A 14,155-nucleotide genomic window follows, 5' to 3' on the forward strand; every position below is an offset into this window, starting at 1 on the left:
TATTATCCATATGTAACAAAACTCTGAAGAACTGAACTTCTTGCTACTAACTGTATACTCTAGCAACTGCGCCCCCCTCGTACTTACAAGCAGATAGTTAGTTATTCCTGAACCAATTTGACCAGAGAAGAATGTTCTTAATTAATTACAAAGATTAATATTATATAATTATTTCATTAATTTATTTTTTAATTTCAACTTGCAGCATATGCACAAAGTAGAACAACCATTTGTGATCTTTCATATACTCTCATGATTCTCACCGTTAAGCGGAAAGCACATATTAATTCTAGCATATTAAACTTCATAGATCTTAAATATTTTATGTCAAATTAATATTTACATCGATTGACAATGCTTCTGGAGTTAATTCATGGTGGTGAATACTAAGGTTAATGAGAAGTGGTGTGTGAACACTTGCTGTTTTTAAAGGCACCAACTATTAGGTTATATAGTCTCTGCATTATCCATAATATCAAAACCATTGGTTAATATGGAGATGATCTTATGACATGTATGTTTGAACATTTATCATATTCTTTCCATGAAGCTATAGGGGCCCAAAAATGACTACATCAAGGGAGCAAGATACATGACATCTGAGTGGGAACATTTAATAGAATAGCCTAATGAGTAATACAATGCCAACTGTAGACACTCTAATTTTACATATAGCAATGTACACTAAGGGTTAAAAAAAACTATGAAAGACCAAACAACAAACTCTATTTTATCTTTTATCAGCATTGATTGAAGAGGATAATACTGTCTGGAATCACACTTTGTTGACCTGCAAAGAGCTGATAGATTGAATATTTGCCTTCAAGATACCATTTATCCTTTTTAAAATAAATCTTCAGGAATGAATTTAGCAGAACCAGATTTTGCTACAGTCCCAGGTTGCCCATTAGGTAATTTATCAGAGTTGCATCTCAAACCAAATTCAAGTGTGATGCCCTGAATTTGTTTACTGCTGTTCAATTATTTAATGTCAATGAAAATTTCTACCTGTGATAGCACTAGTTTCACAGTAAATCTTGATTGGAATGTCTAATAATAAAACTATTCTGTCAAAATAAATTTTGAAAGTAAAACCATGACTGGAAAAGGTAAAATTTAAATAAATCAAAATTTGTATTATTCATAGACTTTTTTGTGTTGCTAATGAGTAAAAATGCTAGAGGTACTAAGTGAATCACATCCTTTATTAAAGCAAGTCAACATTCAAACAACAGCAGTGGGCGATAAGGCAAGGAATAAATCAACTTGGCAATCCTAGTTCTAACATATTATCACCCATATATTCACTGCATTGTTTTAAAATGTAACAGTCTCATACCAATTATGCCTATCAATGTCAACTAACCATGTACAAACTTTACTTCAGAATGCAAAATATTTGCATACAAATATAGCTAATAACAACTGATTTAACCAATCAGCTGGTTTCCAAACCCTCTGTGATCTTTACAATTACAAAGCAATCTTTATCACTCCTGAAGTACCTACCTCAGGTGCCTTTAATTCTAACATATTGTTTCCTCCCATAGCATATTAACCATCAACATAATTTCTGATCATACATTCTCCTGCCCATGCTCTGCCAAGCCATGCTTGCATGACAAATCCTTCCAGGCACATTCTGCACATTACATTTTCAATCAACATCTTAAGTGTTATAGAAATGTACTGATGGATCACCACTTGACAATTGTCCCCTTTTCACCAATTTATGCCAGTACCTCATGACTCCATCTTTACAATCTTTCAAAACCTGGTGATGGGAGTATTTTCACAGTATTTCCCACTTGAAATTACTTCTCCCAGCATTACGATCTGTGCCACCACAATCGCCCCTTTTCTTATCCTCCACTCCTCTTTCCAAGTAAGACTGAATCAACTCAGCCATTTCTACAACTAATAATTCTTTAGAATTTCATCTAAGGAATATCCTTTGGAGGAATATTGGGTGGTCCTTTAGATAAACAAATTTTTCAACTACCATTTCATTGTTTCCTCCAAGTGTGATAAATTATTCCGCTTCTCCCTTAGACATCCTTTATGAAATCTAGTGAACACTCATAGTTATGATATCAAGAAAGTAAACCATGTCAGGTTCCCTTAGGGCACAGAATTAGACAAACGATGCTGATGTGAACTTCTGTCTTTGTTTTTCCTTCTTTTTCAACAATGCCTTGGGATCAGGGATAACAATTTCATATCAGTCTTCTTGTTCTGAGATGACTAACAAGGCAAATGTGGAAAAGCACTCAAGAAGAGGTTGTTCATTCTGGTGGGATTATAGGTATGAACCCTCCTCCGATCCTCCAATCCTCCAATAGTCAGCAGGACTTTGAGGAGTAGTTAGATACAGTAGAGAGATTGCAGCTCGTTGTCAACATGCTAAAATAGTACTAGTGGGAAATTTTAACTTTCCTAATATTCACTAGGCCAGCCATAGCGTAAAAGGCTTGGACAGAATAGAATTTGTGAAGCGTGTCCAAAATCAATAAATAGACAGACATAGTAGAGAGGATGCAACACTGGAACTCCTCCTAGCAAATGAAGTAACACAAGTGGCAGACATGTCTGTTGGCGAGAACTTTGGATACAGTGACCATAATTCTTATTAATTTCTAAAAAGTTATGAAGAAGGATATGACTGGTTCACAGGTTAAGGTCCTGAACTGGAGCACAGCAAATTTTGGTGCCATCAGGTGGAATATTGCAGTGGTTGATTAGGTGAGATTGTTTACAGATGAAGGAGTGTCTGTAAAATGGCAGACCTTTACGAGAGTGATGTTAAGGGTTCAGGGCCTGTATGTCCCTATTAGGGTTAAGAGCAAGGTTGTCAGATTTTAGGAATATCAGTTGACAAGATATATTGAGGATAGATGAGGGTAGGCGGTGGATTCTCTCTATGTGGACTTTACAAAGGCCTTTAACAAGGTTCCACATGGTAGGCTTGTCCAGAAGGTTAGATCACATGGGATTCATAATTGATTCAGTGTTAAGAAGCACTTCCCTGATAGAGGATATTGACATTGGTTTGTTGTCCTATTACCAAATGTGGAGGAATTTTTCCACTGCTTTGAGATGTCACCTGTCATTAATTCAGTCCTCAGACAGATTTAAGAAAGGCAGGGGTCATTACTGCCCATAGCCCAAGTTTTACTAACGGCTGTGATGGCACATTGACAACCTTTGCAGTGAGATAAAAATCCTGATAAATGGGAAGTGATTTCTGTTTTCTTGGGTTTTGCCAAGAAACTTTATTGAGAGTGAGCAGTGTGTTGCAGCAGGGACAGGTTGGTACAAGATATTTTGGTTGAGGATATTTGATTGCTCTGCTGAGCATTGGCTGACCCTCTCATACATTAGAAAACATTTCCTCAAGGATGCTTTGATCCTCTGACCTCACAGCCACAATGATCTATTCCATAGAAGTGCATGATCCAAACAGTAATACAGGTACTTCCAATGTGCACGTGACTAAAATATAGCCTGGTCACAGTAGTCATTATGTATCCAATATTTCTGTCTTTACACCAGTAAAGGAGGCACCTATAGCCTGCAAAGTTTTAGAATCTGGTGAAGTCCTAATCAGTGTCATGATAAAATCTTGATCAACCCCAAGCCAATGCGCATAACCTCCAGTAATTGCCCTTATAATTCCTACCACTGAAAATTAACATTCTTTTACAGGTGTACCTTTCATACCACTTTTATTTCTTTGTGCCCTGACTCCATTCTTTCACCCTACCATTTTTCTTTCCCCCTACCATTTTTCTTTCCAGAGATGAGGGCACTGGAAATATACACAATTGGTATATCACACTGAGCACTGGTGCTCCCCGGGGTTGTGTGCTCAGTCCACTGCTGTTCATGCTGCTGAATTACGACTGCACTGCCAGATTCAGCTCAAACCTCATCATCAAGTTCACTGATAATACTACATTAGTGGGCCACATTGACAACAATGATGAGTCAGCAAACAGAGAGGAGGTAAAGAGGCTTGTCAGATGGAGCGAAAATGACAGTCTGAGTCTCAATATGGACAAGACAAAATAAATGATTGTGGACTTCAGGAAGGCACAAGTTGGCCACTCTCCATTGCACATCAATGGCTCTGGCATGGAGAGTGAACAGTACAGTTCCTTGATGTGCTCGTAATGGATGATCTAACCTGAACTCACAACACCCCCTCACTAGTCAAAAGGCATAGCAGCTTCTACATTTTCTGAGGATATTGAGGCGTGCAAGACTCCCTGCCCCCATTCTAACAACTTTTTACAGAACACCATCAAGAGTGTTCTGTCTGGCTGCATCATTATGTGGTATGAAAGACCCTACAGAGGACAGCAAACACAACTGAGAGGATCATTGGGGTCACATACCCACCACCCCCACTTGTGGTATTTACCAGGAGCGTTGCAGATGAACAGCCTAAAGCATTGTTGAGGATACCACCTGTCCCACAGACTTTTTGACCTACTATCATCAGGGAGAAGGTACAGAAGCATCAGAACTAGAACTGCTAGACTGGGTAGCACTTTCTTCCCTCAAGTTGAAAAATTAATGAATATAGGAGAGCGAGGTGTTTACCGTACTATTTAACTGTGGTGTGCTTTACTACATGCATATTTTATGAACATATTATTTTGGTTCATGTGCTGTGTGTGATATATGCTGTGTGGGTGTACCATGGTTTGGAGAAATATTGTCTCATTTGATTGTACTGTATATATGTACGATCAGATGACATTAAACTTGAACTTGGTCGCCTATGCTGCATTCTGAAGGCTTTTACGGGTTGTATGGACAATAAAGGTATCGCTACTAAGCTTTCTTCTGAATAGATTACGTATCATCACCCAGAATCAGGATTTTCCTTTGTGTATACTGGCTGACCTCATTAAAAATGTAGTTTTGCAGAACCGTCCCCTGGAAAAAGTATAGGTCAATTCGATTCACCGGCTTACTAGCACTCAATAAAGCTGTCACCTTTTCCATTGCATATTTCTATTCATTCTTCTCAGTTCTAACCCATTTTCCTTTCCTTCAGACTTGTTTACAACCTCCCTACTTCCTTAATCAACAACATCCATGATTTGGAGTTATCACGATCATTTTGATTAAAAATATAGCTGCCCTCTTTCAACCTTCCATTGAATCCTAAATACTTCCATTTATTTTCTGGCTTTAACAACTTAAGGATGCCCCTAAGCACATTCGAAGTTAGCCACTCTTATAAAAGTAAGCAGTATGACATACAAATTACATGCCTCTTAGTGAATTAAGGGTGGTGAAAAAAATTCAGACCTTAGAATTCATAGTTTTGAAACCATTACAAAATGGAACATTTCAAAAATATTGCACTGGTAAAGTGGCTAACTCCAAAAGACTCAGTCCTTCTGCTGAATACCAGGATTCTGCTCAACTCAGAAGCTTCCATATGTGGCAGAATATATAATATTTTTCGGACTCTGTTTTCAGGTTCTTGTACACACTGACCTCTAGAGCCTTATATGTTTGGATGGCATCCCACCCCGGAAAGTTTGCTCCATCTATCCTCTGTGCCCAGTCTTCTTTCACAAAGTTAGGAGAGCTAGAAGGGGGCATGAGAAGGCATGTATGTGAAGAACAGAAAGATGGCTAGAGTGAAGGTAGGACCAATTACAGATGGTAGAGGAAAAAGGTCCTTTGAGTCAGATGAGGTAGGGAATTCTTAATAAATACTTTGCTTCAGTTTTCGTCAGGAAGAGGGACCTTGCCTTGCCATTTGTGAGGACAGCATAAGAGGCTGATTTGCTTCAACATGTCGAAATTAAGAAAGAAGACGTGCTGGAACTTACAAAAAACATTTGGATAGATAAGCCCATGGCGCCAGACAGGATATATGCCAAGTTACAATGGGAAGAGAGGAAAGAGAATGCTGTGCTTTTGGTGATAATCATTGCACCCTAACTTGTTAGCCGATTGGAGGGTGGCATATGTAATTCCTTTGTTCAAGAAAGGGAGTAGGGATAACCTTAGGAATTATAAACCAGTGAGTCTTAATTTAGTGATGGGCAAATTATTGAAGTGACTGAGAAACTGGATTTACGAGTGTTCGGAGAAACATAGGGTTCATCAGCATGGCTTTGTAAGGGGCAGATTATGCCATATGAGCCTAACTAAATTCTTTGAGGATGTGACAAACCACAGTGGTGAAGGTAGTGCAGTGGATGTGGTGTATATGGATTCTATATAAAAGCGGTCATTAAGGTTCCTTATGGTAAGCTCATTCAGGAGGCATGGAATCCAGAGAAAGCTGGCTGTGTGGATACGGAATTGGCTTGTCCATAGAAAGTAAAGGGTGGTAGTGGATGAGCATATTCTGCCTGGAGTTTGGTGACCAGCGACGTTTTGCAGGGATCTGTTCTGGGAACCCTGTTCTTTCTGATTTTTATAAATGACTTGGATGAGGAAGTTAAGGGGTGAGTTAGTAAGTTTGCAGATGACATTAAGGTGGGTAGAGCTGTGGATGGTGTGGAGGTTGTAGGTTGCAATGGTATATTAACAGGATGTAGAACTGGGCTGTGAAGTGGCAATGGAGTACAACCTAACAAAGTGTGACATAATTCACTTTGGAAGGTCAAATTTGAAGGCAAAACACAGGGTTAATAGCAGGATTCTTAGCAGTGTGGAGGAATGTAGGATTTTGGGGTCCACATCCATATATCCCACAAAGTTGCCATGCAAGTTGATGGTGGGTAAGTATGGTGTGTTAGCCTTCATTTATCGAGGGATTCAGTTCAAGAGCCACAAGTTAATGTTGCAGCTCTATAAAACACTGGCTAAACCACACTTAGAATATAGTGTTCAGTTCAGGTCACACCATTATAGGATGGATGTGGAAGCTTTAGAGAGGGCGCAGTGGAGATCTACCAGGATACTGCCTGGATTAGAGGGTATGTCTTATGAGGATAGTTTGAGTGAGCTGAGGCTTTTCTCTTAGGAGTGAAGGTGGATGTGGGGTAACTTGACAGATGATACGAGTCAAAGATAGAGTGGATAGTCGAGACTTTTTCTCAGGGTGGAAGTATCTAATATGAGGGGGCATAATTTTAAGGTGATTAGAGAAAAGTCTACAAGGGATGTCCAAGATAAGTTCTTTACACAGAGAGTGGGATACCTTGCCAGGGGTCATCGTATAGACAAATTTATTCGAGGCATTTAAGAAACTCTTAGATAGAGCTATGTAGAGGGAATGGTTAGATATTAAGAGTTGGATAAAAGGTCAGCACAAGATTGGGGGCTGCAGGACCTGTACTGTGCTCTAATGTTCTATGTTCACTGTTCTAACGTGGGTCCTGCAGCTACTTTCAAGGCTAACCATTTTACCTCCTGTTTGTTTTTGCATAAAGGAAATATACTGGCCTTGATATCAGCAAACATCCTCCTCTCTTCTATGCAAAGTTGTAGTGAAGCTTCGGTTTTTACCAGAGTGACAAATGGATTCCTGATTTCATATCTCAACTGAAAAATAGACTTTTTACAATGCAGTTCTTAAATACAAGTCGAGTTTTTTTAAGTAATTACATGTTCAGTCTTCTGGAAAGGAACATGTATGGAACAAACTGCCAGAGGAATAAGAAACAAGCTACTAGAGGAATATGGAACTGACTGCCAGAGAAATATGGAACAGGCTGCCAAAGGAAGTGGTTGAGTCAGGTACAATGACAACACTTAAAAGACAAAGTTAAGCGCTTCGATAGGCAGGTTTGGAGGAGTATGGGTCAAATGCAAGCAAATGGGACTAGTTTAGATGGGCATTTTGCAAAGCGAGGATGAGTTGGTCCAAAGGGCTTGCATCCATGCTATTTGACTCTGCGACTCTACTACAATACTCTTACTCAGCAGATGAGAGTGCTATCAATGTGCCATGTTTCATACCTTGAGTATAGAATAAGGGAAGACAGGTCAATTTATTGACACATATCCTCCACACAGCATGAATTCATGAATAACCTTACCCACAATGGTGTCCCCAAACTGAAAGAGAAAATCAATTACTGATAAACTGGCAGAGGAAGCTCTGCAAAACCTCTCTATCATCCTAAATCCAAGCAAATAAAACTCTGGAACATTTCACCAGCCGAATGGCCTACTTCTGCTCCTTTGTCTTATGGTCTTATAACATGTACAGTATCTTCAACTATCCATTCTGCACATTTCATAATCCCATGTTCTTACCATTATTTTAATACATAAAGTCCAGTAATTATTTTGTAAACTCATTACTACATGATACTGATCCAGAACAGGAAACTATTTTTTGCTTGGTCCCTGAAGCCCCATGATACCTAATTTCAACCAAAGTATCATTGGGAATACTGGAGATAGCCAAAGACCCCATGATCAGGAAGTCTAAAAAAATTAGTAAAGTTCCAGCTCATGATTGTTATTTAGTGTTCCACAATACAATATGAGTAATTTTTCACTGTTTGAGGAAGTATAGGATTAGTTGTGTATGATAAACCCCTCAATACTTTTTGTGATGATTAATGATTTCAAAACTATTATAAGTATAGAACTGAATTACATCTAACTAATTCATTTGTTAAATAATATAATTTGGCTTTGCAGCTTACCTAAATGTTACATTCATTTTTTGACTTTGCACCTTCAATTTGGCAAACAAGGCTATAAGGCATTCGAAGTACTCGGTCTTAAAAAGAGAATCCCGATGTTCCATTAAAATCACCCTGGGGAAAATGAAGTAAGATAACATACTCAACACAAAAAGATTAAACTAAAAAGCAATGAATTTCCATTGGATACTCCTACTGTAATTTTGGCAGAAATGCTGCAGGAACCTTCTAAAAATGGATTCAAGGTGAAACAGAGCAGGACAACTGCTGCAGAGCCACGGAGAGTAAAAGGTAAGCAATTATCATTTCACAGGTGTCTCATTCTGGTAATGCATTGGAAAAGCTGAGTTGTTCCAGGAATGAAACATGGTGATCAGTCCTCAGACAACATAGTCCAAAGGTAGCATGTACCCTGATGCAAAATTTTCATCACATATGACTCATTCCTAAAATGCTGAGCCGAATAGCTGTTACTCTATTTCATTTCCCCCTCCAAAATAAAATCAAATTTAAATTTCATAACTCTGAAAGAAATTATACAACTGAATCTTTAAGCAACTAATCTTCCAGATTTCTCAAGACTCTTCTATTAAAGTTAAATGAGCAAAAACCCTCAAAGAAAATAATCTTTTATCTTCTTTGCAAAGTAAAGTATCACTATCTGAAATTTTTCAGCAACAGATGTGGACTCACCAGCAAGATACCAAGAGATAATGTTTTAAAGGAAAATAACGTATGATTTTCCAAAAACTTATTTATAAGTAAAGAATTAAATTACTTCCAATACAATGTTAAAATGTCAATTCAGAAAGGGGCACATTTTTCTCCATTTTTCTCTATATGGGTAGTCTATTTCTAATATTGGCTGAAGATTGTGACACCTGTACACAAATAGATACCAATGAAATGCAATCACTTTGATGGTTAAACAAGTTTTTCTTTCCAAAGAAATAGTTCAGAATTATTCATTTTGATATTTATTATCAAACTATGCATAGAAGAAAATGCACTGTGATCAAAGATTTAAAGAAAGCCTAAGCCTTTATATTTCTGCTTATCATTTATCAAAATGAAAGCTTTGGTCAAACTCACATGCGTCCTAGAATAATAATATGTCAATAGATTTTACTTCAGCTATTCAACAATTCATACCTGAAATCTCCCTTTACATTCAATGGGTTGATAATACTCAATTGTATGCTTTTCTGCTCATAGCATGGAGATTCACATTTAATAGTGGCCTAGAAAATTGTGAAAAACATAATACAAAAGAAAATAATTTACTATAAAACTCTCAAATGCTTACATATTCAAAAACAACTGAACTCAATAAAAGAGCAATTGATAAAATGAAAAAGAGTATTCAATAGCAAAAGACAAAAACATAAAAGTTCTGAAAGAATTTTCATTTAACATGAATAGGAGGAATTTCTTTAGCCAGAGAGTGGTGGATCTGTGGAGTTCTTTGCCACAGGCAGCTGTGGAGGCCAAGTCTTTATGTATATTTAAGGCAGAGGGTTGATAGATTCTTGATTGGTCAGGGCATGAAGGGATACAGGGAGAAGGCAAGAGGTTGGGGCTGAAAGGAAAATTGGATTAGCCATGATGAAATGGCAGAGCAGACTCAATGGGGCAAATAGCCTAATTCTGCTCCTGTATCTTATGGTCTTATGATCAGTTAATACTAGATTAACACTGCAGCTGAATTCTCATTTCAAGGTACATAACTCAGTAAAAGAAGCCATTCTAAACTGAGATATTTTCTGTGATTATTTTCTGTTATAATTGTTCTTTCTCTCCAAATTAAAAATAGGGAGAAAATAACAAAAATCACAGAAAACAACTCCCATTTTGTGAACATAAGATTAGACATTCTATGAAGGTCCAAAGCATGAGTAAAAACCAACTTGGATTGGAATTATGTTGAAGAAAAATTGAAAGCACACTGATATGGTGTAAATGTTGTAAGCAAATGAATGGCAATGTATGAATGTAGTGTGTTTTATGAATAAAATATATTTTGAAAGAAAAAACTGTACTCACAATTAAGATATAAAGAAGACCAAAAACAAAATTTTGAAGGATGCACAGACATCAGATTGCAAATTATTATTGACTTACAGTTGGATTTATCTTGTTTATTTGTGATATTAGTGAAAATGTTGTTGTTGAGCACACTATTCCTTTCTTCAATCTTGATACAAAAATTAGTAGAGCTCGTTCTGGGTTCAGGAAATGGCTTGTGAATTCCACATTTATATCAACATAACTCCTGTTTAAAATAAATGTTTATCATTCAATAAACAGAAACCTATCAAATACCATACTTTAAGTCAACAAAAGTAAATTGCAGCTCTTGCAATCAGGATTATCTGAAATGCCACTAATGTGGCATTATATTTCCTAGTAATAAGATGTACGAAGATATTATCTCCCCTACATGTTAACCTCATAAAGTTTAAATTCCACTTTCAACACTAGCTTGTGTTCACAACTGTATTTGCTATTAGAAATGTTTAGTTTCACGTTCCAATTCTGCTATTGAAATCATATGCAGTGAATTTCAATACTTTTATTAAAATCAACACATATGATACTGGAGAAGTTCAGTGAGTCAGGCAACATCTACGGAGGGAAATGGGAAGAGAATGCTTCAGGTCAAGATTTTTTCTCTGTACTGGCTAGGGTCAAACTGTGAGATCTTGAAATGTAGTGAAAGCCACACAGGACATGATGGCAGTGGAGACAAGTACAAGATGACAACATTGGAAACTAAGTTCTATTGTGTGTTTTGCTCACAGATGCCCAATTACTGATCAATCCTAAAAAAAATATATACTCATTGACGTTTCCCACTCAGTTTTCACAGTCTTGTAAAATTGCAATTCTATCATGAAAGACCTGAAATTAAGATTTTCAGGTCTTTACAGAATCGCAAAACCATGCCATCCTCTGGACTAAATATGGAAGTTCACTCATATTTGCAGAGTTTTGATCCAAAGCAAATCCATATTAAATTATTATCTCACAACAAAAGCTCAGTATGAGCAATGTTTTTTCAAAGTATTAAGTCTCGAAATTGATCAGTACTTGCAAAAGAACGTTTGTTAGTTCTTCAGCCTTACAGGAGAAAATAAACTTAGCTTAGCAAAATATACATATCAGAAGTGCAGGTGAGGGAGGCAAAGGGTAATGGAGGAGTAAAGGTTGGGTGAGGAGCAGGGGCGTAGGGAGTAGATATCCACGGGTTCAGAATGATTTAGGGAATAACTGATAAGCAGAAGAAATAGTCAAGTATCTACAGAAGGGTCAGGGTGAAATCAGTCTGTGAGGAGCTAGTGAGCTAGTCAGGAACACAAATAGCATTTAGGGATAGTCATTCAAGGGTTGTGATCAACATTTGAAATGAGGATAGTCATGTCTGAATGTAATCATTAAGGGAGTAGATAAGAGTCTGAAGTGGCCATTGATCATCATAGCACACAAGATTCTGGAGGAACTCAGCAGATCAGGCAGCATCTCTGGAAATAAATAAACAGTTGATATTTCAGGCTGAGACCTTTCATCAGGGCTCAATTGTTTATTCATTTCTATAGATGCTGCGAGACCTGTTGAGTTCCTCCAGCACTTTGTGCGTGTTGCTCTGGATTTCCAGCATCTGAAGAATTGCTTGTGTTTACATAAGATGCCAATTATCCCATTGAATACATGCCTGATTTTTGTGAAACAGCTTGGCTAGTTCTATTGTTCTCATTTTTCCAAGAGGTCAGGTAAATTATTTTTCTTCAAATGCCTACATAATTTATTTTTGAAGGTCCTGATATATGCTATTTATACCACATTTACAAGTAATGAGTTTCAGATTATAACTACTCTCTGTGTAAGAAATGATTTTCCTCACATACTCCCTGGTTCTTTTCCCTTTCACACTTTAGCTCTGTTCCCTGGTCCAAAAACAATTCACTTATGCAACAGATTTTATTTATCCTATCAAAACTCATGCTGATGGCATATACTTCCATCAAATATCCTCTTAACATTACTTTGCTCCAAGAAAAATACTCACTGCTTATGCATATTAATATACTATATATTAAAAAGAAACACGGTGGTTCTTGTACTGACGTTAGTGGAAAAGTGTTGACCTAAGGAAAAAGACTTAGGAGCAGGGATTGCACAGTTGTGATTCACTGAGGGAGAACTAAATACTACTTCTAAAGGGGATTTAGATGAATGGGGTTCTCAGCACCTCACATTCACCCCTCACCCACCCCCTGTGCAATTAACATGGGCACTCAAACATGGGTACACAGGGTCAGTTGTGTCAGACCTGCATAGGCAGGCACCTCTCAGTCTCCACCCAGCTAACAGGAGTCATCTGCCACTTGCTTCCAAGTCATCACCTGCACACTATTAAAACTCAGCTCTCATCCACAGCCCTTTGTTCACCCATCAAACCAGCCAGCTTCATCCAGTTCCTCTAGTCATCTGTTACCTTGTTGTTTTGTTGTGCTAGGTATCTGTTCTCTCGTTTTTTGGCCCCTCTTGGCTTGTTATTTTGCAATTTATTAGTAAAATATCATTTACTGCTACAGTAAATCATCTCTGCTGCTCTGCTTTTAAGTTAAGCCTCCTCTATACTTCCTGATAATTGCCCTGGAGAGCTCCACTGTACAATCCTTTTCCACACTGAAGAGACCACGAGCCTCCAGACCTTAGATGCTGGAGCATCAGATCGTCCTTCTATGACAGCTTGCGAAAACTACACACAAGTTTTACTCTTATTAAATATCTCTCATTTGGAGACACTGAAAGGGTTTAAACATAATTTAATTAAAAATTAATTATTGGGAACAAAGACAAGATACATCTAGTTAAAGTGCATCAACATACAGTAAATTATTATAACATGAAAATAAATGAAATAATGAAATAAAGAAAAATAAACAACCATCATAGTCAAAACTTACAATCCATTTCAAATGAATAGGGTTATCACTTGTACATCTGCCATAGCACTTATAAAGTTGAGAAGACATACCCTAAATGAATCTAGTCCCTTCGCGCAGTGTGATCTAGGGTTATCAGTGGGCTCAATGATTACTCCAGTGATATCATGGGAAATCAGGTGCACTTGCTTCCTACTTGCAGTACATGGAAGTGCAGAAGGCAAAACTTCCATTGACACTGTAGCATCACTGGCTCAGTAATTACGATTTTGTGTATCATTTGAAATTCACATATAATTAAACCACAAAATATATCATTTTCACAGTATTTTGTGAAGAAACTATCTCGCAAACGTCTCAAAATCTGATCCATTTGCTAGCTGTCTATAAGTATAATAGAAAAGGATGCGCACCTGGTTTCTACAAACAACATTTTCAAATTAATCTCAAAATTGTTGTCAGTTTCATGCAGTAATAATGCTAAAAACTTTCATTTAAAAACTGCTAAAAACTATGGATATTTCAAAAAGGGTTTCCTGTTGAATGATCCCAACTCCCAACACAAAGAAA

At 37.4% G+C, this 14,155-nt stretch overlaps 1 protein-coding gene across 1 annotated transcript in view; it reads right to left on the reverse strand.

Moving 5' to 3' along the window:
- The window catches only part of LOC140199082 (cilia- and flagella-associated protein 47-like), a 697,686-nt gene that overhangs the window by 421,055 nt on the left and 262,476 nt on the right, over positions 1-14,155 (reverse strand). Inside the window, exons 38-40 of the mRNA XM_072260570.1 lie at positions 10,758-10,908; positions 9,789-9,877; positions 8,637-8,750 (exon numbers count right to left, since the gene is read on the reverse strand). Coding sequence (XP_072116671.1) covers positions 8,637-8,750; positions 9,789-9,877; positions 10,758-10,908 — 354 coding nt within the window. The remainder of the gene's footprint in view (positions 1-8,636; positions 8,751-9,788; positions 9,878-10,757; positions 10,909-14,155) is intronic.

Source organism: Mobula birostris, chromosome 6, assembly GCF_030028105.1.
Source record: "Mobula birostris isolate sMobBir1 chromosome 6, sMobBir1.hap1, whole genome shotgun sequence".
Classification (NCBI taxonomy): domain Eukaryota; kingdom Metazoa; phylum Chordata; class Chondrichthyes; order Myliobatiformes; family Myliobatidae; genus Mobula; species Mobula birostris.